The sequence below is a fragment of the Pempheris klunzingeri genome, chromosome 13 (genome assembly GCF_042242105.1).
Source record: "Pempheris klunzingeri isolate RE-2024b chromosome 13, fPemKlu1.hap1, whole genome shotgun sequence".
In the NCBI taxonomy this organism is placed as follows: Eukaryota; Metazoa; Chordata; class Actinopteri; order Acropomatiformes; family Pempheridae; genus Pempheris; species Pempheris klunzingeri.
In genome coordinates this window covers 1,447,476-1,475,469 of record NC_092024.1, presented here as the reverse complement: position 1 = coordinate 1,475,469, position 27,994 = coordinate 1,447,476, and the positions used below count along the sequence as shown (strand labels likewise).

Sequence of the window (27,994 nt, the reverse complement as noted above, 5' to 3'; positions counted from 1 at the left end):
TTTCTTTCAGCGCTGAGGTTTGGCATGCAGCTAGATTTCTTGAGAAGTGAATTAATCTCCATGCCAGCTAGTTTGGGAAAATAAACACCTGAACAGAGAGTGATTATCTCCTGGCATTAATAAACAGCAAGCCAACACTTGGACCCAGGGGCACACCGTAGCATAAGCACACCATAGAACAACCATATTTAATTGTCATTCTCCTGAATGTATCCAGAGAACTTGAGGTGTTTGCTATCCAAGTATCTGCGTAATGATCAAGCATTAAGTAGGAAGAGTCTATGACATGGAGAGAAAAGAGAGAGAGGATATCATATTGAGCAACACTGAAATTAGGGAGCGCAAGACAAGGATGGATCATTGAAATAAAGAGTTATACAAAATGAATGATTGTGGTACGCTGAACACAAAAGGTTTGTTTGTACAGTCTGAATAATAAATAAAAAATCATCTCCGACAGATGCCTGTTAATGATTATGCCGTGTAAATCCTAACCAGTTTCGATTTAGTTTTTCGCTGCCTGAGTCACACACAATTTATTAACTGCTTGGAAAATGATTAAATAATATAATAAACGTAAAATAAGGGGATTTGTTCTTTCCTCTGTACTGATGAAATCAATCACTGGTCACTCAAAGGGGAGCATATCAACTTACTGGCTGATATTCATTTTGGTTTGTCATTGGCAATACAGATGATTAATCATAAGGTACCAAAGGTCTGTGGACTCAAACCTTTTGTCAACACTAGCAGCCAAAGTTTGCCAAATGGCAGCGCATTTATACTGCAAGCAGCTAGTGCTGTTGAGGTGGCAGCGTTTGACTAATCATTGACAACAGTGCTATTAAAATAAATGTTCATATAATAAACACAAACTTGTTTCAGGTTATCAACATGAACCTCTCTCTCTCTCTCTCTCTCTCTCTTTCACAATATTATACTGCAGGTATCACAGGCGGAGTTTGTTGAAAGGTAAATTACATATCTTGGTAAGAAACACAAGAACCAGAACGCTCCTGACCGCCCTGTTAGCCTCTGGTGTTTACAGGCATCATATACATGTCACGGCCTCTCAGCTCTACCTGCAGATCCACCCATCTTTTCTCTCTTGAGCACCTGAGGTAAGGTCTTCAAAAGCAATGAAATTTAAAAGTAGTTTGTTCAGATTTCACAATTCATCAGATTGCTGGAGCGTGACATATAGCAAAGCCTAGTACTAGTGCTGATGTTCTATTTTACATTTTAAGAGACTGAAATGTATATTTGGTCACTTGTCCTTAGAATTTGTCCTAATAAGAATAAATGCTGTACTTTTGTGCTTTATACTTTATTGTGATGCATATATTTTAACCACTAAAATATACTATTTAGGAGGTCAACAGTATAATTAAGAGGTCACATATTCAATTAATGATAATAATGTGTTTTCTAAATTATAGGATTTTTTAAAATTTCTATATGTTTTACAAACAGGTGATACTTTAAAACCTGAATGTAACGAAAGAAAAATCTGATGCAGAATTGTGAAACCTAAGAGGAAACATCTCTACTCACAAACCTTCAAATTAAAGCTATTTATCAAATATTTCATTATTACTAAAAAATGCCCTTAGCTTTAAGCGAGCACCAGAGGTTTCTAAAGAAAAGCTCCCAGATGTAAGAAAAACATGTTAGACAACAATTGAGCTGCCTTTTGTTAGAACGGTTCATTCTGTTCATACCTCAAGCAGAGATCCACAGACTATGCCAAGATACTCTGAAGCTGTTCTTCCAGCACGTGGTTAGCCAAACCTGATTTTTATTATTTATTTTTATTTAATTTAATTCATTTATTAACAAGGGCATTAATCAACATTTCTGTAACTGTGCCAGTGCAACAGGCTCTTTTTCACCTCCAGTCCTTGAAACCAATGAAGTGACTTCTACTGTATGTTGGTTTTATTCTTAGTCATCTGCATTTTGCAACTGTGAATGTATTTTTCTTCACAGGTCCCAAACACTGCAGCCATGCCTCTTCCCGGCGTGTGCCTGAACATCATGGAGGCTCGTCAAAAGGAAGATGGTTACGGGAGCCCCACCAACCCTGAGAAGTTCCTCAACCAAGACTTCGAGGAGCTGAAACAGTACTGCATTGTCCGAGAGGTGAGGTACATCGACAAGATGTTCCCCCCCGACAAGAACTCCATCGGCGAAGGGATACTGAGCCCGTCTGACCTGAGCCAGGTGGTGTGGCTGAGACCAGCGGTGAGTGTTTTGGAAGGGTCATCAGATCAAATGGTAACATTTAAGTATTTAATGTGCTGCAGCAGAGAGCTTAACTAATACAGCAGAGGTTGTCATTTCCATTTCAACCCAGCTGACGGGCTTGTGTCAAATTTGCATGCTCTGTCTATGTTTGAAAAGCTTTCCACCCACAGTCCAAACACAGTAAAGGTTAGGTGTCTGGCTGTGTGCTAGTCTTTTTCTTTGTTTACATGACTGTCATACTTGCTGCTGGTTGTTTCTTGAACAAAATAATGTCCAGAAACCTGTTTTTAAGATTGTACTAAAATAATCGGGGTGGGGAGATGGGACTCCTCAAATATTCCAAAAAACAGCACACAGTAATGATAGTGATTCATTGTAAATAAGATGGATGTCTTATTGACCAGTATAGTAGCAGGCAGGTAAACAGTACATATTTACATGTGGGCATGTGAGTATTGTATTAAGATAGACTTCAAAATGTGAACATATCCTTTAAAGCTTCGAAAAAGGTTTTAAATGATTTTTCTCCTTCTGTTCCAGAAAATTGCCCCCAGACCAGCTTTCATACTCGATGGAGTTTCCAGGTTTGACTTTGGTCAAGGACGAGTTGGTAGGGATATTAATTTCTTCATTCAGCATATTTTACTGTTGTGCCTTCTTGTTTTTCTGACGACTACGACTGTGTTTACTCAGGAAACTGCTGGTTTCTTGCATCTATGGGAGCTCTGACATTCCAGGTTGAAATTCTCGGGCAAGTTGTCCCACTTGAGCAGACATTTGGTGAGAACTACTGCGGGCTGTTCCACTTCAGGGTAAATCCTAACAGCTTTGTAGTGTATTTTCTTTGAACACGGAAGTCAGAATTTGGATTACATTTGAAAATTATGTATTGCACAATGCACTCCATTACTCATTGGATCGTCACAAACAATTGCCAAAACAATCTTACCTCAAAGTCGCAGCTTATCTCATGCTTATCCTCAGAGCAGTTTGGTGACACTGTTTGGTCAGAGTTTGCTTTCAAGTGCAGCAATTAACTCAAGAATGAAGCTCATTGACTATGAGGTTCAAAGGCTGACTTTGACAATTACAGGTATTCAGTGGTGAGGGACATTTATTGAACCACAAGCTGGCTGATGAATCCCCATTCCCTCATCACATAATGTAATGACTTTATTAAAAGCACTTTTGAGCACTAGTGGTGCTAGGGAACAATGTTGATGAGCCGGTCCCTGTTTTGTTTATATTTAATGCTCTATTGCATCAAGTAGTGAGCACAAAGTAACATGGCACTGGTTTCAAAAAGATAAAGGGACTGCATTCAGCGCATTTGTTGGGCTTCAAGAATACACACAACAGGAAGAAAGAGTAAATGCAAATGCTGTGGAGTGCAGCGCCGTGGAAATGTGTTACCTTCCAAATTCTTATATACTTATATTTATATATATATTCTTATATATAATACTTTATATTTGCTGAAAGTCAGCGTTTATCATGAACAGTGTGGATATTGACACATTACTTAAACCATGATACATAGTGCCCCCTTTTACTTTCATGTCATTTGGGATCTCATTCTAAAAGAAAACCTTCCTTTCTGTTTTAAACATTCAGTTCTGGAGATTTGGACGTTGGGTGGATGTCGTCATTGATGACAAGCTACCGACAATCAATGGGAGACTCATCTTTGCTATCTCTAAAGACCCAAATGAGTTCTGGCCCGCTTTGCTGGAGAAAGCCTATGCCAAGTATGACAAGAAAACTACAGTGTCTCTCAGACATAAATGTGACTTCAAAAGTTACTTTTGTTTTTCTGGAGTATCTATAAATATGATATCATGTCCACTCATGCCAGGGTGTGTGGTTCCTATACCGACATGAGTGCTGGAACTCCTGCAGAGGCTATGATGGATTTCACTGGTGGTGTTCACATGTGTATCCAGCTGTCAGACCCTCCTCCAGACCTGTGGGAGCTGATGTGCAGAGCTGGACGGTCCAAGTCACTGATGAGCTGTGGTACACCTCAAGGGGTGAGTCTGAATATATGACATGGAGAACAACAAAATGGAACTCTTGAACATGAACAAAAAGACAGGCTTAAATTTGAGTTATATTTCCCAACCAAAGAGCTGCACTAGAAGCAGTGACTCTTTCAGATGCATTGCATCCAAATAAGTAACAAACCTGGTCTCTTGAAATGTTGTTGATTATGATAATGATTGATAATGGGTTCATAAGCCTCCTGCACAAACTGTTGAAATGAACCCATTTCACCAGGTCTGACGCTGAAATCATGCGGCACAAAGACAAGTCCTAACAGGGGCTTGCTGGATGTGAAGATCATTACCACACTCATATCTGTCTAACAAATATGAAGCTATGGCTACAAGTCAGACTGCCAAGACTTGCAAAGTGAGAGTCACATGACCAAATGGAGACAGTCAACACAGAAGAAGAACAGAAGAGCTAGAACACTTTTTTGGCTTATGCCCTCAGTGTGCAGTTTTAATTCAAATGAATCGATGACTATCTTGAAGTCTTGTATGCTTGTTCTAATGATACACCCATGGCCGAAAGCCTCCTGTCCTCCAGTCTTTGTGCTGAGCTAAGGTAACACCAGCTGCTGGCTGTAGCTTCACATTCACCGTACAGCCATGAGAGTTGTACATCTTCTCATCTAACCCATGGCAACAAATTGTATATTGTTTAAAAAAGGCAGGCATGTAATTAACCTAATTAACCTCGTTATAGACCAGTAAAAAATTCATAGGCTGACATCACACACTGTAATCCAGTTCCTTTTGGTCACTCACATAATTTGTGGATACGTTACATAACTTGCATGGTTTCATAGGTCAGTTTAGCAATGATAATTGTCTTTGGCTTGTAGAAGACACCCGCCAACACTGTATTGCTGAATGGATTGGTCGAAGGCCATGCATACACTGTCACAGGAGTGAAACAGGTAAAGAACTGTGCTTAGAAAATTGCATTTGGAACTGTAAATAATTCTTAAATTCTGTAAATAACACTGTCTGATAGCGACCATAAAGACTGTATTGCTGCAGGTAGCAGTCAGGTTCTCTAGCATCTATAGAAGTTTAGCTTTGCAAATGATTTTGGACACATTTTTGCATTTCTACATAATGCTACATAACAATTTTGACTGCTGATCAGTTGCAGAGCCAAGGGAAACTAGTAAACCTGGTGCGTTTGTGGAACCCGTGGGGCAAAGGAGAGTGGAATGGAGACTGGAGTGATCGGTGAGAACGACTCCCATTCAGTGACTGTTTCACAACGACATGGCTCTGATTTGCTGCGGCAGAAATACTGAGATTATTTGTCAATGACAAAAGAAGTGAAGATGTATTTATTGTCCCACACACACAAACACAACATTTCTGAGGGACACATTTCACCACTTTCACATCTACTTTTAGTGAAAACCAAAAGGTTACTAGAAGCCAGACATATCTGAACTCCCTCTCTGGTTACTCCTGACTGGTTTGGCCAGTTACAGTGAAATAATCCACTGTGATGTTTTGCCCTCAAGGCAGCTTAAAACATTGACCTTTCCTTCAAAGAATAGCCTGCACTTGACAGAATTTGCATACAAGTTTAACAAGACGTTGAGAAGCACTGTAATAACCCTCAGGACATGTGCTTTAACTTGCCTCTGAATGCTGAACTGATGACAATAACAAGATACTGTCTTTTCCCTCGCTTAAATTCAATTCAATTCGACCAGGATCCACAGGATCCACAGGATCCACAGGAACCTGAGAGATGAGAAAGCACAGAAAGGCTCCGGGGAAGATACCAAGTTAGAGGCAGACATTTGACTGACATGAGACATAGCGATGGAGAGGAAGAGGAGGATAGAGAATAGAGGAGCTCAGTGCACCATAGGAGTCCCCCGGCAGTCTGAGCCTATAGCAGCATAACTGGGGGCTGGTCTAAGGCCTGATCCAGCCCTTAAATATATGCTTTGTCAAAAAGGAAGGTTTTTAGTCCACTCTTAAATGTAGAGAGGGTGTCTGCCCCCCTGAACCCAGACTGGAAGGAGGTTCCACAGGAGAGGAGCCTGATAGCTGAAGGCTCTGCCTCCTGAACTACTTTTGGAGACTTTAGGAACCACCAGTAGGCCTGCAGTCTGGGAGCACAGTGCTCTAGTGGTGTAGTACGGTACTATGAGCTCTTTAAGATATGATGGAGCCTGACCCTTAAGAGCCTTGTAGGTGAGGAGAAGGATTTTAAACTCTATTCTTGATTTGACTGGAAGCCAATGAAGAGAAGCCAGTACAGGAGAAATGTGGTCTCTTCTTTTAGTTCTCGTCAGAACACAAGCAGCAGCAGAGTTCTGGACCAACTGGAGAGTCTTTAACGACTTAGTGGGGCAGCCTGATAATAAAGAGTTACAATAGTCCAACCTAGAAGTGACAAATGCATGGACCAATTTTTCTGCATCATCTGTGGATATGATGGGCCTGATTTTAGCAATATTACGTAGATGGAAAAAGGCAGTTCTAGAAATCTGTTTAATGTGGGAGTTAAAGGACAAATCCTGATCAAATAAGACTCCCAGATTCCTCACAGTGGAGCTGGAGGCCAGATTAATGCCGTCCAGAGCAGTTAAGGTAGTAGAAAAGCTGTCTCTGAGGTGTCTGGGGCCAAGCAAAATAACTTCAGTTTTATCTGAATTTAGCAGCAGAAAGTTGCTGCTCATCCAGGACTTTATGTCCTTAAGGCAGATTTGAAGTTTAACCAACTGATTGTGTTCATCTGGCTTTATTGATAAATATAATTGTGTATCATCTGCACAACAGTGGAAATTAATGGAGTGCTTCCTGATAATATTACCAAGAGGAAGCATATATAAGATAAAGAGTATTGGTCCAAGCACTGAGCCTTGTGGAACTCCATGTCTAACCTTAGTGTGGACAGAGGATTCATTATTAATATGTACAAACTGAAATCGATCTAGTAAATAGGACTTAAACCAGCTTAATGCAGTTCCTTTTATACCAATGAACTGTTCCAGTCTCTGTAACAGGATGTGATGGTCGATGGTGTTGAAGCAGCACTCAGGTCTAACAAGACCAGGACAGAGAGAAGTCCTCTGTCTGATGCCATAAGGAGGTCGTTTGTAACCTTCACCAGTGCTGTCTCTGTGCTGTGGTTCGCTCTAAAACCTGACTGAAAATCCTCAAATAGGCTATTAGAGTTTAAAAAATGACACAGCTGATTAGCTACAACTTTCTCCAGGATCTTGGAGAGAAAGGGAAGGTTGGATATAGGTCTATAGTTAGCTAACACACCTGAATCAAGAGTAGGCTTTTTCAGGAGAGGTTTAATTACTGCTACTTTAAAGGACAGTGGTACATAGCCTGTTAGTAAAGACTGATTTGTCATATCCAGTAAGGACGTGTTAATTAGGGGCAGGACCTCTTTAAGTAGTCCAGTAGGAATGGGGTCTAGGAGACATGTTGACGATCTAGATGAGGAGATTATTGAGGTCAATTCAGCAAGATCAATTGGAGAAAAACAGTCCAAGTACACATCAGGTCTAACAGCTGTTTCTATGGTTCCTAGGTTTGAGGTTGGACCAGACCCTGTTAAGGGCAGGAGGTGCTGAATTTTGTCCCTAATAGTTAGGATTTTATCATTAAAGAAGCTCATGAAGTCGTTACTGCTGAGCTCTAAGGGAACACAAGGATCAATAGAGGTCTGGCTCCTTGTCAGCCTAGCTATTGTGCTAAAAAGGAATCTAGGGTTGCTTTTATTTTCTTCTATTAATGAGTAGTAGGCGGCTCTGGCATTACAGAGGGCCTTTCTATAGGTTTTAAGACTATCTTGCCAGGTTAAACGGGATTCTTCCACTTTGGTGGCCCGCCATGTCCTTTCTAGCCTTCGTGAGTGTTGCTTAAGCTCACGTGTCTGGGAGTTATACCAGGGAGCTTGTCTCTTTTCTTTAATTCTCTTCTTTTTTAGAGGGGCAATAGAGTCTAGTGTCATTCGCAGTGAACCTGCAGCACTATCGACCAGATAATCAATTTGGGAGGGGCTAAGATTAGCATAGCGGTCGTCCACAGCACAGGGACACACTGGCTGAAATTTGGCAACAGCCCTATCAGATAAGGATCTAGTGAGGACCTCTCTGTCATATAGAGCATAGTCCTGTAGGAAGAAATCAAATGTTATCAGGTAATGGTCTGATAAAATAGAGTTATGTGGAAAGACTGTTAACTGTTCAGTTTCAACACCATCAGCCAAAACAAGGTCAAGAGTGTGGTTAAAACAGTGAGTGGGTTCATTTACACTCTGGGAGAAGCCAATTGAGTCCAAAAGTGAGACAAAGGCAGTGCTAAGACTATCATTATCATTATCCACATGAATATTAAAGTCACCTACTATAATCACTTTGTCCACACTGAGGACTAAATCTGATAAAAACTCTGAAAACTCAGTTAAGAATTCAGAGTCTGGACCAGGAGGGCGGTACACTGTGACAACCAACACTGGTTTTAGAGTTTTCCAGGTTGGGTGTGAAAAACTAAGAACAAGGCTTTCAAAGGAGGCAGAATTAAGTTTGGGTCTAGGTTGGACTATTAAACTAGAGTTGAAGATTGCTGCAACTCCACCTCCACGTCCAGAATCTCTGGGAATATGAGTATTAGTATGACTGGAAGGAGTGGCCTCATTAAGGCTAACATACTCCTCAGGACGTAGCCAGGTTTCAGTCAGACACAATAAATCAATTTCATGGTCAGATATCAGATCGTTTACTAAAACAGAATGATGAATTGTCTTCAAGGTCACCTCTGTGGAAAACTGTGAGTCCTCAAGATGTTGACATTTGCCTCTCAGTGGCTGATGATGGAGAGTTCTGGTAAGGAAATTTTTCTAGGCTTCATTTTCTGTCCCATTCACACCTACACAGAAACAAATACGGTGGATATTTGGGATATTAGTGATTAATTTGAAAGATGTACACAATAATTAGGATTTATGATGACTGCTACTTGTGCAGTGCTATACAAAAATAGTGCATATTTGTTTGTTCAGGAAATCAAAGCACATTTTCTGCTTTAAAATTTTCAAATTTCACTCCAGTGGTTGGAATATATTTTCATTTCATTTCATTTTGTGTAATGCAAGGTGAAGCACAGTAGGTACACTGTGTTGGTAATAACAGTTGTGTTTATGAGTATGGGATTGTAGACATACTTTCAGGCACAAAGCACCTTGTAGAACTCTCTCCCATCCATTAGGACAGATACAGGTACAGCCGCCACGTTTGTGAAAATAAAAGATTCATCTGCGTCTCTTGGCCAAATTGACACAGACAGAACATGTTTTTCTTTATGAACCTTTAACTGCATTTTTCAAAGTTAGGGTTTCATAATCAGCATCACGTCCAAAGGAAAGAATAATATTCTTAAAATTTACCTGATGTCAACAGGATGGCCCTGGAGGACTTCTGTAAGTTCTACACAGATCTTGATATCTGCAGCCTCAATCCCAGCTTCCTCGATGGAAGCTCCTCTTGCAGCTGGAAGACCTCTTTGTACGAGGGCAGATGGGTTGCTGGAACCACTGCTGGAGGGTGCATGAATAATACAGGTGCTTACAAGATAATGGAATTTAACAAGACCTTATATAATCAAACCATAACAAGCAAATGTGTTGAAATGTCATACTGTGCATGTGTTTGATGGCACAATTTGTTAATTTGGCGCTGCCACAGAAGTTAATATAGACATTGACCACCATTGTCTCCTTTGGTTTTTGTGGTATTTCACTTTTTGTCTGGGAAATGGATCAGAATTAAAGAGCAAAATGCACATTTGTCAACAAATGATCAGATGATCATCATATTCTCATATTCCTATGAGCCACAAATAACAAATAACTTAGCAACAGAATGAGCATTGTAATATACAAACATGCATTGAAATTCAGCCTCACAGTCCAGTCATTATTCTTTGTTTGGAATAATTAGCATATTACACAGAAACACATTATTGTAATGGGTATTGATCTTGTTTAGACATATTTGATGTATTGAAACTCACAGAGACACGACTGACAAAGAGCCTTGACGTTAATTATTAACTTATTTAATACAATAGGGCTACTACCTTGTCTGCACTGCTGGATAAGCTAGTCAAGGGCTTAGTTCATCCTCCTTAATTAGCTGATGATGTTTGCAAAACTGCCGGGGAAGAAAAGTTTCTTGGTCTTATATTTACTAAAATATCTGACCAGCTAAAGTTAAATGTGCACCGGCAACAGAAGTCAAGCAAAATAATGCGTCAAATTCCCATTTCCAGAGTGGAGAGGAACTTCCTTCTTATTGGGAAAGATAACGTGCATAGCCACCTATAGTAAAGCACCACAAACAGTGTAAAATGCTTCAGGTCAGATAAGACTTCATCAGAACATTGTTTTATACGGTACCTTATCTTGCACTGACACCACAAAGCAGTAGTTAACCTCATGCAGTGGAGTTTAAAGTTGCAATAAAACATTTTGCCGCAGTGCTAGTGTAACTTTAATAGCCCACAGAACTCAAACTCAAGCAACTACTTGACTCTCTCACCGTCTATGATACTGCAGCTTTAGATAAGTCAGTCAAATCACTCATCCCACTCTTTGCAAAATGATAATAATGTTAATTATGTTTCTCCCTGTGTCTTCCAGACAGTTTCTGGACTAATCCACAGTATTGGGTCAAGACTGGTGGTGAATATTGTGGGAAAGATGGAGAGAAAAATATGGTGGTGTCTCTCATGCAAAAGCCAGACAAGAGGAACAGACGTCTGGTCCAAAATCTCCACATTGGATTCTCTGTATTTGAAGTAAATATTACCCTTTATTAGACTCACTTGAGCTAAAATCATAAATATATCGATACAAGTGCAGTTTAACACTACAAATAATTATTCAGCTACTTTGCCAGAAATAGAACAGAAGAACAACTAGTGTAACTGTTTGTAGTGCAGCCAAACAAATTTGCTGGTATTAGTCACCTGTAGCTCTTTATAACAGCGGACTGTTGTCGTTCCCTCTTGCTATGTAAGAATGCATTTTTAGTGGGAGGAGCTTTGTTGGATCTGTGCATGTATGCAGTATTTTACATGCATGCATTCATGTTTAGAATAAACAACTTAAAGATGTAGTGCATTTTCTATTGTTAAATCTGAAACTGGAATGGAAAATTAGGAAATATGGGCCATATGATGGAGGAAAATTTAACTTGCATCAATGGCTTAAACACATGATTACCACTTACTTTGGTGTTATCATATGTTCTTAGTGTTCTTACTGTCCGTCTCACCTGCCTATCCTTGGAATCAGCAGCTATACTTTCTCTCAGCAGAGCATTCCTCTGTCCTCCACAGGTTGATAGTCGGTTAGTTGCTGTTCTGTGGACAACAACGAGATTCTATTTCATTCCTGGCTGAATTTATAGGAAAAAAGCTGGCAGACAGCGTAAAAAAACAATTTGAATTCTTTGTACAAGCACCTGGGGATATACATATAACATGCAGCCTCACTGTCACCGGTGGAAGTTGTGCCCTTTTTTCTACATAGCCTTGTTTTGTAGCAATTTTGAGGAACAGCATTTCATTTGCACTGCGTATAATATAATATTATATAATAATAATAATGATATTATATTATAAACAGTAATCTAATGACATACTGTACATGCATTTTTCTCCGGGAATCCCTCCCGCATGTGAAGGCAATTTGAAACCAGTGGCAGACTTCGTCACTGATCGCTAATGATCTCAATGATTATAACTTCAATCAATAACAAAATCATATCAAACCATTCATTATGTTTTCAAAATAATCATGCATATTTTTAAAAGTATCAAGCATAAAATTGATACTGGTAAGTTTTCAATATAATATTAGTATACATCACTTCCTACTTTTTTGCAGCTCCATTGTTGGAATTGTGCAATCAAAAGTAATTAATGGAGTAAAGTTCAAAGACAGAATGACTATGATTTATGCTTGACATGATGTGGCAGTTTCTCTTGTATGATTTCACACGTGTGGCCATAAGTCGATAAGAATCATTAGGAAATGTATGAATTTTAGAAAATGTAAATAATGAATAAGTGCAGTAATCAGGTTGAGAGGGCTTACAATAGTACAGCCATTGACAGACCTGCAAACAGCTCAGGCTTCTCTAGGGCCCCTATTCTAAGGAGTCACAGTAAATCACAGGCAAACACAGTAAATGACGACCAAAGTCCATGCAACCTGTTTGTATGTTAGACAACAGTTGGCTTGTGAGCTTTAAGTCTTAAGTCTGAGTATGCTTTTCATTCCAAGTGACTGTACATATGTATGTAATGATAATGATGCATTATCTTCATTGAAAATTTTATATTAATAATTGAATTAACTGCTTTTTGTTCCCAACATGAACTCATCTTCTGCTGATTTCCCTCAAGGTGACTGAAAAAGTAAGAAACAATTTTATCCAAGTTCTTGTTGATAAAAAACATTCTCCACCCTCGTTGTGCAGCTCTGGTAAACCTCTAACCTCTAACCTCTTGTATTTATTGTTACAGGACCAGGGGAAGAAGGGGAAGTTCCCACCCTCTTTCTTCAGCAGCCACAAACCTGTTGCCCAAACCGACACCTACATGAACGCGCGTGAAGTGATGAAGTTTTTCACACTGGAGCCTGGTGAATACCTGATTGTGCCGTCCACCTTCACTCCCAATGAGACGGCCTCCTTCATCCTCACCACCTTCTCCAAGGCAGAGACCCAGGGCTAGTACGGTCACTCTCTTCTCTTCTTTTATTGTTTGTAGTTTCTTCAATGACAGATATATGGGACACAGTAGGTCAGACATTACTGATGTTGTGTATGTGTATGTGTGTGTGTGTGTGTGTGTGTGTGTTAGTTAAACTTCCTAATCCCATGCAGAATGTATTGTTTTTTTCCACACAGTGAGAATTCTGGTTACCACAGAGCTGAGCCAGCTGAGAAGGTATGCAAGTAAGATTTAATAACATCACAATATTGTGTTGACTATATTTATGTTTGGCCAGTTGCATTTCAGTCGGGATAAAATGACTAAACGCCTCCTCTATTTATTTTCCAGCTCAAACAGGTCAAAAATGTACGGGATGATGAAAAGAAGACAGCACTTTTCCGCCAATACTCCGACCAGGTGATATTTGTCTCATTAACTAGCATAATTGTTGCTATTGAGTTTGATTACTACTGGGAACCTCTTATTAAAACAGAAGAGCCATTATTAATGGTTTAAGAGGAAGTTTACCACTTTCTTACCGCTAGATTACCACCATATGTTGTTTTCATTTCATTTCCAGTTTGAAGAGGTGAAGGCCGAGCAGCTCCAGGAGCTCCTAAATGACAAAATCCTGAAAGGTTTGGATTGTAATAGAATATTAACAGTCCTGATAAAAAAGCATAAGAGCTCAATAAACATTAAAATGTATCATAACTATTTTCGGTGTAGTCTGTATGTGCAGTGCTATATAAATGTGTGGTTTAGGCTGAAGTATGTGTCATGCTGATCTGTTTCATGCTGAACTGATCTGAACTTTGTAGGAGACTTAAAATCTGGAGGCTTCAGCATTGATGCCTGTCGCAGCATGGTTGCTCTGATGGATGTATCCTGTTGTGAAGCATGTAACACAATGTAACTTACACACTGCACATAATAGATTCAGACTTTTTCAATTGCTCTATTCAAGCTGCTTAAATGTTAAAAAAGAATCCATCACAGTGATTGTAGTTGCATAAAACATAGAAGTAGCGTACATGAAAACCTGCCTGCCCTTTGGTTGATACACTCAATTTGTTACCTTAACGTTGGGTTGAAAAGACGTCAATCACCGGCAAACTAAACGGTCAGGAATTTCTTCGTCTGTGGAATAAGGTCGTCAAATACAAGGTAAAAGAAACCAAGCTCAAACACTTAACGATCATTACCTGTTTGTGATATTTACCTCAGCAGCTTCACTATTAATACAAATGCATCTGAATATAGAGATTTCTCTGATCCTTGTTGCTCTCTCCTTTTACCAGGACATTTTCTTCCGCACTGACGTTTCACACACAGGAACACTGTCAGTGAGTGAGCTGAGGAATGCTTTCACAGTTTCAGGTAGACCACCTCAGTATGTATGTATGTAATAAACGGATACAGGAAAAAAATCCCTATGTGTTGACAGTGTGCACACACACACACACACACACACAAGGAGAGCACATTTTGAGCAAAGTATACTACCAACTTTACCTCTTTACCAACTTGCACACACATATTGAGCCGGCTGCTGAGTCTGATGTCACTAATCAGACATCAAAGACAATGTTTGGGAACCTGAACTGAACCTAGTGGTTGTCTGCCACATCAGCTGTTAGTGCCTGGAGCCACTGGGCTCACACCTCGCTGCTCACCTATCTGCTCAAAAGAACCACATTTGCCATTAAGCAACGTTTTTGGTGTCCGTCCATGGAGTGTGAGGTCCAAGAGTATGTGAAGGTGTGTCATATCAGCGCCCAAAGAAAGACCTCCCTCAGCAAACAGACTAAGTTTTTTTGGCAAGGAAGGATTTGGCAAGTAAAAACATCATCATTTTGATGCAAAACCAAATAAAAAGTTTTACCAGTTTTACTTTTTTGTAGAAAATTTTAACAAATATATAATATATTGTATAATATTGCTGGGGTTGGCTGAATGCCAAGGTCAGACTCGAGTGCATGTGTACATAGAGGAATACACTCCTAAGCTCCTGCTCTGTGTATGCTGATCAGGAATGAAGATCAGCGATGACATGCTGAGCTTGTTGGCCCTGCGCTACGGTGCCTCCTCTGGACACATGACGCTGGAGAGCTTCATCTGTCTCATCCTGCGCTTGGACTGCATGTACAGTAAGTGAAGTCGAGGGGCACAAATAATGATATCACTGTAAGAAGTAACTGCCTGTCACTCAGTTGGACAGACTGAGAGGCAGGCAGCCTTGTCTTGTTACACAATTTAAGATGAAACACTTTACTCACCAGTTTGTGTGTTGCTCAACAGAAATCTTCAAACAGCTGTCTGATGGAAAAGCCATGAATCTGCGGGAGTCAGAGGTGAGAAAACGTATTCCTCTTGTTAGCAGTTTGTGGTTTTCACACACCACAGCTGTTGATCTGGACTAGACGACAGAGGAGTTGTCTGTGATAAAAGATGGATTATTGTTTAAATGTTGCATAAGTAACAGGTCTCTTCTTCATTTTCAGTGGATTTACATTTCAATGTACACGTAACCGAACAAAGAAGATGGACTGGGCAACTCGTCTGGAAATGCAGGAGTAGATACTTCAAGACAATATTTTCTGTCAATTTTCCAAATTTCATAATAAAAAACCGACATGTAATCTTCTGCAAATGAGCCATTACAGAGTATGAACTGTAACCAAAGTGAATTTTCTTTTTACGCTAATGCTTTGCTAATGCACTACAGTGCACCTTAATGTGAAAACATAATGTGACTTGTGATATATTATACAAAGACATTGGAGATTTTGGTGTGTGACAGCCAGAGGCTCATTTTAACTACACAATCATGTAGACCATTATCTAACCATTAAAAATAAAAACCTCTTAAGAGTGTGTTTACCTGGAAACAGTTATTGTTTGAAGTGGGCTGGGCACCGTTTATCGTTCATTTTCTTATCAATCATTAATTCTATTACTAGTAGGTCATTACTAACAACTGATCTTATCTATTTATTCCTTCAGTTGAAACAAAGGGAATCTTCTTTGGAAACGCACCTTTAGCTCCACCCTTCTGATCACATAAACTTAAAAAAAATATCCAAATGTGCAGTTTGATTTGACTGTGACTGTGCCCACACAGTGCCGTACCTCTGCAGCGTTGAAGGGCCCTCACACCTTGAAACATGAAACAGGAAGTTGTTGTATCTTCAGTGTACATTATCCAATCTGTTCCAAACTTGTCATGATTAATAATAAGACTCCCGGCCTGAAGACATCTACATGCCAGTTAGTGACCACAGTCATTGCGCCACCTAGTGACAACAGGAAGTAAGACTTTTGTGCCAATCATCATTTGATTTGCATGAAATGTTCACGGTGTAGTCAGCACTTCATATGCTGAAATATAGGATGCAATTAGTGGCTGTTCTCTAGCGCCACATAGGGGACACAGGAAGTGACATGTAACTCCTTGATGAACTGTCTGAAATACATGATAAATCTGAGCTTGGCATGGAAGAGTCGGCGTCCGGAAACAGGACGAAGACACCGCCCAACCCGATGTGCATGAAGGTGCGAGGGCCCTTCAACCTGGCTTGCAGCTTTAATTGTTTTTAAATTTTAATTTAAGTGAAAACGGAAGATGAACATTTTGAGAAAGTGACCCTATTGCATCATGAGGTAAGGTTAAGTCCTTGGTGTTGATTTTGATTAAAATCAGCAGCACCAAAGAGAAAGAGCCCCTCAGTTATTGTAGAACACACACAGAACACCTTTAGCTCCTGCCGGTACTGTTTCTGTAAGGGCCGTTTGATTTGACCAACTGTAAACTGATGAACATGTATTTTATTTGCATTGAAAATAATTCATTCATTCATTCCAGAGAGACGAATTTTTTTTATATTAACTAACTGCTGTGAAAATAAACGTCCTGGACACTTGAACACTCCTGGAAGGCGAGAAGTTATCAGCTTGTCCATACAAGTTTTTCCTCAATTAAAGCTAATTGGAGTGGCATTCCTACGCAGCCCAGTTAGTTATTCCCATTATCTCTCCCAGTCTGCCTTTCTCACCTGACATCTGTCTACATACTATACTCAGCTGCAGCAGGTAAAAGCTCAGGTCAGGCTGAGAGCAGTTTCACCTTGCATAAATCCTGTGCTGACAGTGGTAGCCTCAGGCGTCTGCAGGTATTATAAAAGAACTGGAGCTTCCTCTCTAGTTCATGCTGCTCCACTCCGCCCAACACTTTCTGTCTCTGGCTGGTGAGGTAAGATTAAGATCTTCACATGCAGTAACATTTCAGACAGTTTTACAGATTTACACTTACAGTTTAGCAGCTTATAGCAGAGCCTGTTTTTATTTTTCTAAAAGTTTTTATTTTTCCAAAAGTTGACTAAAAGGCTCATGCACGCCTTCAGTTTCTTGTGGACAGGTGTGTTGGAGTAAAGTAAGAGAAGAGGGAGCTCCTGCATACTGCTTGCACTTGCAAACTACGTAAAACTACTATAAAGAAAACTAAACTACTATAAAGAAAAGTCAGAATAAGTGAGTGGCTGATTCTCTACGACTAAAAGTCTGCCACTGTGTTATCATCAGGGCAAAACAACAAGCTAAAGTTGTCTTCTGTTTAGTGCAGTAAATGGACCCCACCCTCAGTGACAAAGGTAACTGAGTAAATAGTTCATCCCTTTCATGGCTGATGAACACAAAGCTTCTCTGTTTTTGTTGCCAGTGTGAATAAGAACAAATGGGATTTCTTAAAGCACACAAATGAGTGACAGTTGTAATGGATTCATGGTTTAGATAACAAAACTATTTTATTATGTGACTCAGATTTAAATTATAACTTCTACACATTTGTAATAAAAACCCACCAGGAATTATTAAATTACTAAACATTTAGACACACAGAGGCTTTTTTCTTTCTTTTCTCTGCTGTCTTGTTTATAGCCGGTGGTATAGTTATTATGTGCTTTTACATGTACATGTATGGTTTCCTTTGACCTTGTGTAATAGTAATGCATTGTGTTTTCTCAATTTTAAGGGCAGGGTTTATCTACCATGAAGACATCTAAAGAGCAGAATTACACTGTGTAGAGAATGAAAATAAACAGGCATGTTGGGGGAAATAGTTCCTTAGCTTCCATACAGGTTCTAACATCCACAGACCTTATTAATGCCTTTACTGTGTTAACCCTTCACTGCCTTTTGTGTACGTCAAAAGAATTAAATATTTCACTATACAAATCACTGGATGGAACTCGTCCACAGTCAAATTCAAGAGTGCAGTCGAGCGCAAAGCATCAGCGCCTGCTGTTCTAAATAGACATTTTCTAGAGGTGATCTGAATTCAAGGACCTAATCTGCAGATTGTTTGATTAGCTTGCATCCATGTCCATTTTGCCATGCCTGCTGTGAGTTCTAACCATGTGTTTGAATCTGCTGTTTGGGATGTGTCGCCAAAAAGCATTCAGCAATAATGATAATGATAATGTAATGTAATGTGATGCTGAGGGAGATTAAACTGTGCTAAAGTACTAATTAAGTACACTTAGTCTGCTGAAGTCTCTAAAATATCTTTTCTATCTTTTTCTATCTATTTGAATGTTTGAATATAAACTTTTCTATGTCAAGCTCGTGTTTGATCTCCTCTCCTCCAAACAGAGCTCAAGGACTGCAGCGATGCCTCCACCTGGTGTGTGCATGAACATCATCAATGCTCGTAACAAGCAGGACGGTCATGGGACTGCCGCCAACCCTGAGAAGTTCCTCAACCAGGACTTCCAGCAGCTAAAACAGTACTGTCTCATCCGACGGGTGAGGTACATTGACGAGATGTTCCCCCCTGACAGGAACTCTATCGGCGATGAGATACTGAGCCCGTCTGACCTGGCCCGTGTGGTGTGGCTGAGACCAGGGGTGAGTGCTTTAGAGGCCTGACCTGCAAATAACATGTCATAACTTGTCTCTGTCTTCAACCAAGCTGAACTCTGAGCATCTGCATTTTTGAAAGTTTGTGAAAAGATTAAATGAGTGTCTTATACTATCAAAACCAGGCAACACAAACATCGACACCAAGCGGAGACAGAACTACATGGTCGTCCCTCTAAATCTCTCTTTCTGGTCACACAATAAACTAATCCAATATTCAAAACAAAACTTTAAAAGACCCAAATCCTGCCAGCCCCTGAGACAAAATCTCTCTCTTTATGCTAAATGTTATGGTCACCTCGTTAATGTTGGGCTGCAGCGGGTCGCTGAGTGTTTCACTTATACTGGCAGCACTAACGGCCCTTCTGGAACAACCCTCACAGAATCATTTGGTTCAGAACTGATTTAAAAGTGATGCTTCATTATACTCCATCATAATGTGTTTTACTATATTGTCATCTGACAGCTGTTCACCTCTTAATATGAAAACTTAACAAGTTGTGTGTTGTCAACAATTCCTCTGTTTCAGAAACTTGTGCCCAATCCATCTCTCACTGTTGATGGGGTCTCCAGGTTTGACTTTGGCCAAGGCTTGGTTGGTAGGAAAACTGCTTTATACATTGTAGTCTATAAATTAGTTTTCCAGCTAGTGCAGATAATGGGAGGAGAATATGGGAGGAAATATGAGAGGATGTTATAGCATTGTGTTTTATCTGGAAACCCTTCTGTACACGCTCCGCTGTCACATCATTGGCTGCTTGGTGCATAGTTCTGATAACTAAACAGCCAGTTTTCACTCAGGAAACTGCTGGTTTCTTGCTTCTATCGGGGCTCTGACTTTCCAGAATGACATCCTTGAGAAAGTTGTTCCTCTTGATCAAACATTTGATGAGGACTACTGTGGGCTGTTCCACTTCAAGGTAAACTGACAATCATTGCCAACAGTATTTGGTAAACGCAACATATCTGAAGTTGCTCTAAAACTCTCTGTGCCGCCTCTTTCCCCCACTGATCAGTTCTGGAGGTTTGGACGTTGGGTAGATGTCGTCATTGATGACAAGCTACCCACAATCAATGGCAGACTAATCTTCGTTCACTCCAAAGACCCAACTGAGTTCTGGCCTGCTTTGTTGGAGAAAGCCTATGCCAAGTATGGAAAAACAGTGTATGGTTTCTCAGACATTGTTTCCCATCATGCTGAGAAAGGAACATTTGTTTAAATAATTTCACACTCACTTGTATCAGGGTGTGTGGTTCCTACTCGGACATGAATGCTGGAACTCCATCAGAGGCTTTGGTGGACTTCACCGGTGGTGTTCACATCTGTATCAACCTGTCAGACCCTCCTCCAAACTTGTGGGAGCTGATGTGCAGAGCTGGACGGTCCAAGTCACTGATGGGCTGTGGTACACCTCAGGGGGTGAGCACAAATATAATACACAAAACCACACATGGAGTGGATTCAGGGTCTCTCCAGGGCGTCTAACTGTCCACAAAAAAGCAGTGGCCTGTTTTATAAAAGCATCTTAAGGCTAAAATAATCTCTTCTAAGTTCTAAAAATCATCTTACAATCGGATGATATTTAGAAAATAATGCAAAGCATGTTTTTGCTATGCAAATACATTCCAATAGCAGCCTCAGTCTTTGTTATTTGATGGATAGAAATAGAAAAAAAAGATGTGATTTAAAGCCTGCAGACTAGAAATAATGTGGTGTGGTGCCCAGGTTTTAAATGAGTGCACTCTAATTACGACTACAATGACAACATGTATCTTGTAAATATCTTCTGTATCTTGTAGGAAACATCTGACAACACTGTACTACCAAATGGACTGGTCCAAGGCCATGCCTATACTGTCACAGGTGTGAAACAGGTGAGGAATTGCATTTGTTTTAAAGGAATTGCATATTTCTAACAGCTAGCAGTCAAGTTTTTAAGCTTCCACAGAAGCTTTGATTCATTTATAAAGTTTTAGGGTAATAAGGCCTCTGCTGTTGTTGTTGTTTTATGGCAAATAACAATTGTTTTCTCTGGTGACTGCTGGTCAGCTAACAAGCAAAGAGAAACTAGTACAACTGGTGCGTTTGTGGAACCCCTGGGGACAAGGAGAGTGGAAAGGACCCTGGAGTGATCGGTGAGAAGCACAAAGAGAATCTGCTTTGATTTATTGTCTGAGGATGCTTCCAATCAAATTTTACCTTGCAGTTGCATTCATCGACACCAGGCAAATGTCTTACTGATGCTTTGAACTTTTGTCTTCTGTTTGTGTAAAGGGTTTGAAGGTATTTGGAACAGTCGTGCCTTTTTATTGTCTTGTTTTACAATAGTAACCTTGTAATTACAGTAAACTGGTTGTCCCAGTTGACAGTGACGCACGACAAGGGCATCATATTTCTGACAGCGCTTAAATGTTTACTGTTGAAAACACAAATGTCAGATAATATCGTCAAAGCTTTGAAATGGACAGCAATCATATTTGTTTAATATTAGTGAATAGATCTATGCCAATACAAGAGCACTGCTTTTTATCTTAGAAACGGAACAATACCCAAAGTCTCCTAATCTTAACCAAATTTTACTAAACCTTAATCAATTCTTAACAAGTTAAAACACATTAATTCAATGTATGCTAGATGAGTCTTCACACAACATGCGTCACTGAAAAATGAGAAGCGTATAATCTCTGCTACGGGCGCTGAGCATGTTTGGAACAGAGCCCTGAGTAGTTTGCTACTGGACAGCAAATGCAGCTACTTTTGTCAACTAGTATGTGCTCGATTTCTCAGTTTCATAAATCTATGGTTAGTCAGTAATTACAGTAATTATATCTGCCCAGTGTAGGAATAGTTACACTAAGCAGCTCCGGGGGGGAAATGGGAGTAGAGTGTCTTTCCCACGGTACTTTAAGCAGTTCTCCAGGTGGGGTTAGTGATGGTTAGCTGAGATTTCTTTACTATCCTGCACTTTGCATGATGCAGCTTGACAGTCTGTTTGTTTGTATCCATTGTATTTTCAAGCTCGATGCCTCAGGCTTAACAGTCTTCAAAGGCCAATATAGTTTTCAGCTGAAATACCTTTGCTAAAGGCGGCCGCACTTTGCCAGGACTTGCACTTGTGCGTATGGTCAAAAACAACCTGCCGCACCTGTGTTTTTCCAGAAATGCAACTGATGGTTTGGCGCCTGGAAGTGTGTCTCATGACATCAGCCTCACCTGGCAAATAACCTTTTATACAGAAATGTCACATAAACTGTATCATAAACAGGTGTTAGTGGTTAGTTAGGTTAGGGTTAGGATAAGTGGCTTAAGGTTAAGTGGTATAGACAGTGGATGGATGAATGGATGTATCATCAACACATAAGTTAAAGAGTTTATGATATCTTCAACCCATGTCTTGTAATAGCGAATAACAATTTTGCCTCTCCTCCTCCTTCACCGACTAATTTCATCTAAAGGTCGCCTTTATGGCAAACCGTGAGTCCTCAAGATCGAGAGACGTGCCTGTCAGTGGTGGATGATGGGGAGTTTTGGTGAGCATGTTGGAATCAAAATCTGGCAAATGTAACAGTCATTTCTAAATATGCAGATGTTCTGTGACACACTAATACAAATACAGAGTAGTAACTACAGACCATCAGTGAATATCTACATTTTTATCTGTTTTTGCAAAACCTGGGCGTAAAAAATGCACTCTGATTAATCCTAAAAGGCTCACATATACACTCCAAAACAATCATGTATCATGGACATCTGATCTCATGTCAACAGGATGACCCTGGAAGACTTCTGTAAGTTCTACTCAGATCTCGACATCTGCTGCCTCTGTCCCGACTTCCTTGATGGAAGCTCGTCTTGTCACTGGAAGACCTCCTTCTACGAGGGCAGATGGGTTGCTGGAACCACTGCTGGGGGATGCATGAACAGCCTCGGTACTTCCAGAATGTCTAGACTCTCTGTCCTCTCAGAAACAGAATATGGAGACTGGACTGTGCCAGTTTACTTTATTTATTCACGCCTAATTCATATAAAAATGGAATTAATCAATGCTATTAATCTATCTATCTATCTCTACACCCACCTACACCATGGGTGTTTAAAGTCTGACACTAATGTAAGTGATCAATTCATTATCACTTGAAAAAGTAACATCAATTTATCAATTGATGATAATTAATCGCTTTGACAGAGGAAGTAGCATTTACCAAGCATGGATGAACATTCTTCAGATTCACTGTTCTCTTGGAAAAAATAGTAAAATGCAACATTCGTTTTACTTTTCAGTGTGAGCTTCAGTGTATGTAGCCACACTTCATTCATCAAACGTTTAAAAGAGTAAAATGCGACATTATTTCCCTCTGTGCCTTCCAGAGAGCTTCTGGACTAATCCACAATATCGAGTCAAGATTGACAAATTATTCAACGGATGTTCTGCGACCCTGGGGGAGAAAAACATGCTGGTGTCTCTCATGCAAAAGCCTGACAAGAGGAACCGACGTCTGGTCCAAAACCTCCACATCGGATTCTCTATATTTGAGGTAAATATTACCCTTTACGGCTAAATAAACCTTTTTATCTGCATTTACCTCTTTTAATATTGTCATGACTTCACTTGTATTGATTGATTGTATTGATCTATGCCCCTAACATGGACTCATTCTTCTCTAATTTCCTCCAAGGTGACCAAGGAAGTAAGTAACATTTTGACATACACAGTACTGTGCCCACCTACATTGTGCTGCTTTTCTACATTTTGAACTACATAGAAATGAAATATCTCCGGTGTCACAGTACGAGGCACACCAGGGGAAGTTCCCAGCCTCTTTCTTCAGCAGAAACAAACCTGTCGCCCAAACTAAAACCTACATGAACGCACGCGAAGTGATGGAGTTCACAATGCTGGAGCCTGGTGAATACCTGATTGTGCCGTCCACCTTCAGTCCCAATGAGACAGCCTCCTTCATCCTCACCATCCTCTCCAAGGCAGAGACGCACGTCAAGTAAGTCTTAGTGGTACAACTAATCTATAAGCTAGCACGTCCTGGACCAGTCTCACCACTGTACAAACAGAGAACAAAGTGATATTATAATGTCCTGATGTCTATCATCTTTCCTCTCAGTGAGACTTCTCGTGGCCACAGTCACAACCATATGGAAGTGGAAGAGGTGTGCAAGTTTAAAAATATATCGTCATTGTTCATATTGTTTTGATAGATTCTTGCTGATGTGTTACAGTCTGTTTACCATGTTGATCACACTGATAGCACATGACACACACAGTACTTATTGCCCAGCGATTTAATTCATCTGGAGCTGAAAGCACTCGATCTTTTGCAGCACAAGCCAGAAGAAAATGGAAAAGATTTGGAAAATAAGAGAATCCTGTTCCGTCAATACTCTGACAAGGTAATTTTTAGGAAGTTTCTGGCCATTGTAAGTTATAAAACAAAAAGCTAATAATACAGAGCTGGGGGAGGGAGGTTACGTAAGGGATAATGGACAGTGAGCCGGTCATTATTATAAGAATTTGACACAAAATGCTGTCTTAAAAGAATCAGAATCAAGTATTCAACAAAGCCGTGTGATAAATTCAAGTTAAAATAAAGTGGTAACTTTGTAAGACCATATAAATCCTGACTTTAATAAAAAAACAATGCTGTTTTCCAGTGTTTTAACTCCACCTATGTGATTTCTATCAAACCCATAAAGTGTAGCATGCTACTATCAATATAAATATATCAACACAGAGGTAACTGTGATTACGATAACCAACATGCTACACTAGCCAGAATAAAAGTCTGTCCTTGCTTTCATTTCATTTCCAGTATGAGGAAGTGGATGCTGAGCAGCTCCAGACGCTTCTAAATGAGAAAATCCTGTCAGGTTTGGATTGTAAAACTCCTACAGCCCTAACAACATATTAGCTATGACAGATATTCAGATATAATCATCTTATGTAGCACTGCTGTGTTTCTGGGTTTAGGCCAAATGAAGTGTTTTTATTTGTTACGTTATTTAGGAGACCTGAAATCTGGAGGTTTCAGCATTGATGCCTGTCGCAGCATGGTGGCTCTGATGGATGTATCCTTTCATCTGATATTTATTGGGAATTGGTGCACTAGAAAAAATATATTCTCTACGTGTTTTTTGCATTTTGCCTGCTAATTTGCCAAAGGAGGAATCTCTGACTGATTTAAGTTACAGAAAAAAACTTGAGTAGTGTACATGCCAAAACCTGCCTGCCCTTTTGAGGGTCTTCCAACATGGATAGATCTAAATGTCAGGCTTAGACATGAAACAACATGAACGGCTCTGGTACCTTAATGTTGGGTTAGACTTCCATCACAGGCAAACTGAATGGCGAGGAATTTGTTCGTCTGTGGAAGAAGGTCGTCACATACAAGGTAAAAGGACCTAATACCATAGCCAAGCTAAGATGACTGGAAGCTTTCTAATAATTATAGACTTCTATGTGCTGTTTACTGAGTGCATTGTGATTTTGAGTCTGACAGATCAGGGCTTGTTTGTTCTTGCAGTGTTAAACTCTTGAGTTTAACACCTGTCTTATACCTGTCTTCTTTTTAACCAGGAAATTTTCTTCCGGACTGATGTTTCGCAAACAGGAACACTGTCACTGAGTGAGCTCAGGAATGCGATCATGGCCACAGGTAGACGATCCTTTTTGTCTCATCTAGACGCAGCTGAACCATCCTGGGATTCATCCCCCTTAATTTGAATCTAATCAACGGTGCACAAAACAGAAAATACAACATTTTGCAAATAGCTTCTAATTTATTGCTTTAAAAAAATGAAACCAGATATATAATTCATTCATTCAGATATTGATACCTGATAGTAAAGAAGGTAAAGCGAAGGACAGCATCCAAAAGGAAACTGATTGAAGTTTTCATCGGTTCAGCACATTACAGCAGCCTGTCAATAAAGTCCCATATTTCATGGCATTAAAAGATGCACTGAGATCCTCATTTCTATGAGCCTGAGTTTTACTGTAGTATGAATGTTAACATTTGCTGTAATAGTATCTCAAGTAGAGGTTACATAAACTGTAATTATAGCTGCGCCTGGTAAGCAGCAAGATGAAGCATGTGAAAGCTGTAAAGAGCTGATTGGCTGTAAACCTTTCATCTGTAAGGAGTAATAACAGTACAGCATGCTTCTCTGTCAACAACAAAAATACTTGGTTCTCCCTGCAATGTCAGTCCTCTGCTTTTGTGTTTGAATGATTTTCACAGACTGGGGACGCATTGATGACATAAGTAAACAGCCAATTTGCATTTTGAATTATCCAAATGCAAACAGAGGGAGTCCGAGCACGATGAGCAGTTTGTTCACAGCAAACATTCTGACTTGTCCTTGTAGGAAAATAGTACAGGTGTTGGTATTAATGATGCTCCTGTTGTATTCATGTGTCCCAGTAATCCAAGACGGAGTTAGAGAGTCATGGCTTAATGGAATAAAAATAAATCTGCAGTTTAACTTACATAACAATAGTTAGTTGCAACCCTAATATTAATCATACCCAAACTTTTGGACTTTGTTTGTTGGCCAGGAAAGAGGATCAGCGATGACATGCTGAACTTGATGGCTCTGCGGTACGGCTCCTCCTCTGGACACTTGTCACTGGAGAGCTTCATCAGTCTCATCATTCGCTTCGACTGCATGTACCGTAAGTACATTTGGATGGCTGGTGTCACAATGCAACATTTTAAGCATTTAAATAAATGCTTACATTGAGATTTTATTCTTTGACCAAGTTTTCCTTTTATTTTATTTTAATGCAACTGGCTTTAAACAGCGTTGTCATATAGCACCATCACTGGGTCAACATTTCCTTTTTTAATGACAAATACCTGTAGAACTGACATCCCATAAGCCTTTTTAGTGCTCATTATATCAGCATGCTGATTTAAGCATTTGGCTCAAAGTAAAGCCTCACTGAGCTGCTAGCATGGCTGTTTGAATATGTGTACTTCTTTCTCAACAGAAATCTTCCGCCAGTTGTCTGATGGAAAGGCCATGACAGTTCGGGAATCAGAGGTAATAAACGTTCCTCAGAGGTGTTAAAATGTTCTTTGGAATTCATGGATAGCTAAAGGTTTTAGCCTTTTACAACCTGCACAGCTGTTGATTTGAAACAGAGGAAAATAAATATCTTTCTGGCAGTTGTAGCCTTCTTTGATTGACAAAGTAATGTGTTGAGTGTGACATGCTTGTACTGCATTCGAAGTTTCCTGTGATGAAATGATCATTCTTTTAACCAGCGCTGTAGATACACTGAAGTGGATTAATAATCTGTGCCTCCTTAATTTGCAGTGGATGTACATTTCGATGTACACATAACCTGATCCAGAAGATGACGGCAGCAGACGAAGTGAAAGAAAATAAATACAAATTATGTTCTTCCGCAAGCGACTTATTAAATGGGGGTATTCACTCCTAACATTGCTAATGTTGGGGGTGTAACTAAAGCTGTCCAGAGAATAAATGGGAGGAACATGCACAGTATCATCAGCGTGGACAGTATACAAATGTTACAAATATAGAATTTTATTACAAATTATATATTATATATGTAGATTCAGATTTAGAACTCTGCATTAAAAAAAAACCCAATTAGATTGTGAACAAGAAATTTGAATTCAATCATTAATGTGTGTTGTTATAATGTGAAATACAGTAAAGTGAAAACACGGCCTTGATGTGTATGATCCCATCATACGTAGCTGAGATAGAGAACCTTTTAAGTCTACGTGTGTGTATCTCATGATCTCTTTATGTGGGTTTAAGCATTTAAGTGTTGGGTTTAAGTGTTTAACTGTTAGGTGGGAATAAGCTTTTTTTTGAGCCATGCTACTGATGGTCAGCTGAGACAGAAATACCTCTCTACCTTTTGAATGGAGTCATTTTGAGCCACACATCCATGAGTAGTAAACACTGTTCTGATCCCTTTACTTCCTGTAGCGCCATAATCAGGTACTTCACCATGTCCACTGCCTCTTCAGCTTCCTGTTAGATATCAGCATGT

The 27,994-nt window shown here is 39.8% G+C and overlaps 2 protein-coding genes across 2 annotated transcripts; both read left to right on the top strand.

Annotated features, from left to right (window-relative positions):
* The first annotated feature begins 1,027 nt into the window (after positions 1–1,027).
* Positions 1,028–15,623, top strand: LOC139212365 (calpain-1 catalytic subunit-like). Its single transcript, XM_070842903.1, has 22 exons — positions 1,028–1,121; positions 1,990–2,244; positions 2,788–2,857; positions 2,941–3,059; positions 3,862–3,995; positions 4,103–4,277; positions 5,138–5,212; positions 5,425–5,510; positions 9,062–9,136; positions 9,710–9,870; positions 10,951–11,108; positions 12,723–12,734; positions 12,843–13,051; positions 13,229–13,268; positions 13,383–13,451; positions 13,615–13,672; positions 13,856–13,917; positions 14,133–14,201; positions 14,336–14,414; positions 15,068–15,184; positions 15,336–15,388; positions 15,539–15,623. Exons 2-22 carry the CDS (start codon positions 2,008–2,010, stop codon positions 15,563–15,565), a joined length of 2,085 nt encoding a protein of 694 aa, XP_070699004.1. The 5' UTR covers positions 1,028–1,121; positions 1,990–2,007; the 3' UTR covers positions 15,566–15,623.
* Positions 15,624–18,701: 3,078 nt separating this feature from the next.
* Positions 18,702–27,477, top strand: LOC139212363 (calpain-1 catalytic subunit-like). Its single transcript, XM_070842901.1, has 21 exons — positions 18,702–18,938; positions 19,480–19,549; positions 19,752–19,870; positions 19,967–20,100; positions 20,196–20,370; positions 20,751–20,825; positions 21,001–21,086; positions 22,407–22,481; positions 22,720–22,880; positions 23,320–23,486; positions 23,628–23,639; positions 23,740–23,948; positions 24,069–24,114; positions 24,292–24,354; positions 24,774–24,831; positions 24,968–25,029; positions 25,284–25,352; positions 25,538–25,616; positions 26,519–26,635; positions 26,954–27,006; positions 27,283–27,477. Exons 1-21 carry the CDS (start codon positions 18,702–18,704, stop codon positions 27,307–27,309), a joined length of 2,094 nt encoding a protein of 697 aa, XP_070699002.1. The 3' UTR covers positions 27,310–27,477.
* The last annotated feature ends 517 nt before the right edge of the window (positions 27,478–27,994 follow it).

Bases quoted from the DNA above. Each gene is read 5' to 3' on its own strand.
- LOC139212363 (XM_070842901.1), top strand. From the start codon at position 18,702: ATGCCTCCACCTGGTGTGTGCATGAACATCATCAATGCTCGTAACAAG. The intron at 24,832-24,967 runs GTTTGGATTGTA...TACGTTATTTAG, and splicing joins AAATGAGAAAATCCTGTCAG to GAGACCTGAAATCTGGAGGT. The intron at 27,007-27,282 runs GTAATAAACGTT...CTTAATTTGCAG, and splicing joins TGACAGTTCGGGAATCAGAG to TGGATGTACATTTCGATGTA.
- LOC139212365 (XM_070842903.1), top strand. From the start codon at position 2,008: ATGCCTCTTCCCGGCGTGTGCCTGAACATCATGGAGGCTCGTCAAAAG. The intron at 13,052-13,228 runs GTACGGTCACTC...TTTTCCACACAG, and splicing joins AAGGCAGAGACCCAGGGCTA to TGAGAATTCTGGTTACCACA. The intron at 13,452-13,614 runs GTGATATTTGTC...TTTCATTTCCAG, and splicing joins TCCGCCAATACTCCGACCAG to TTTGAAGAGGTGAAGGCCGA.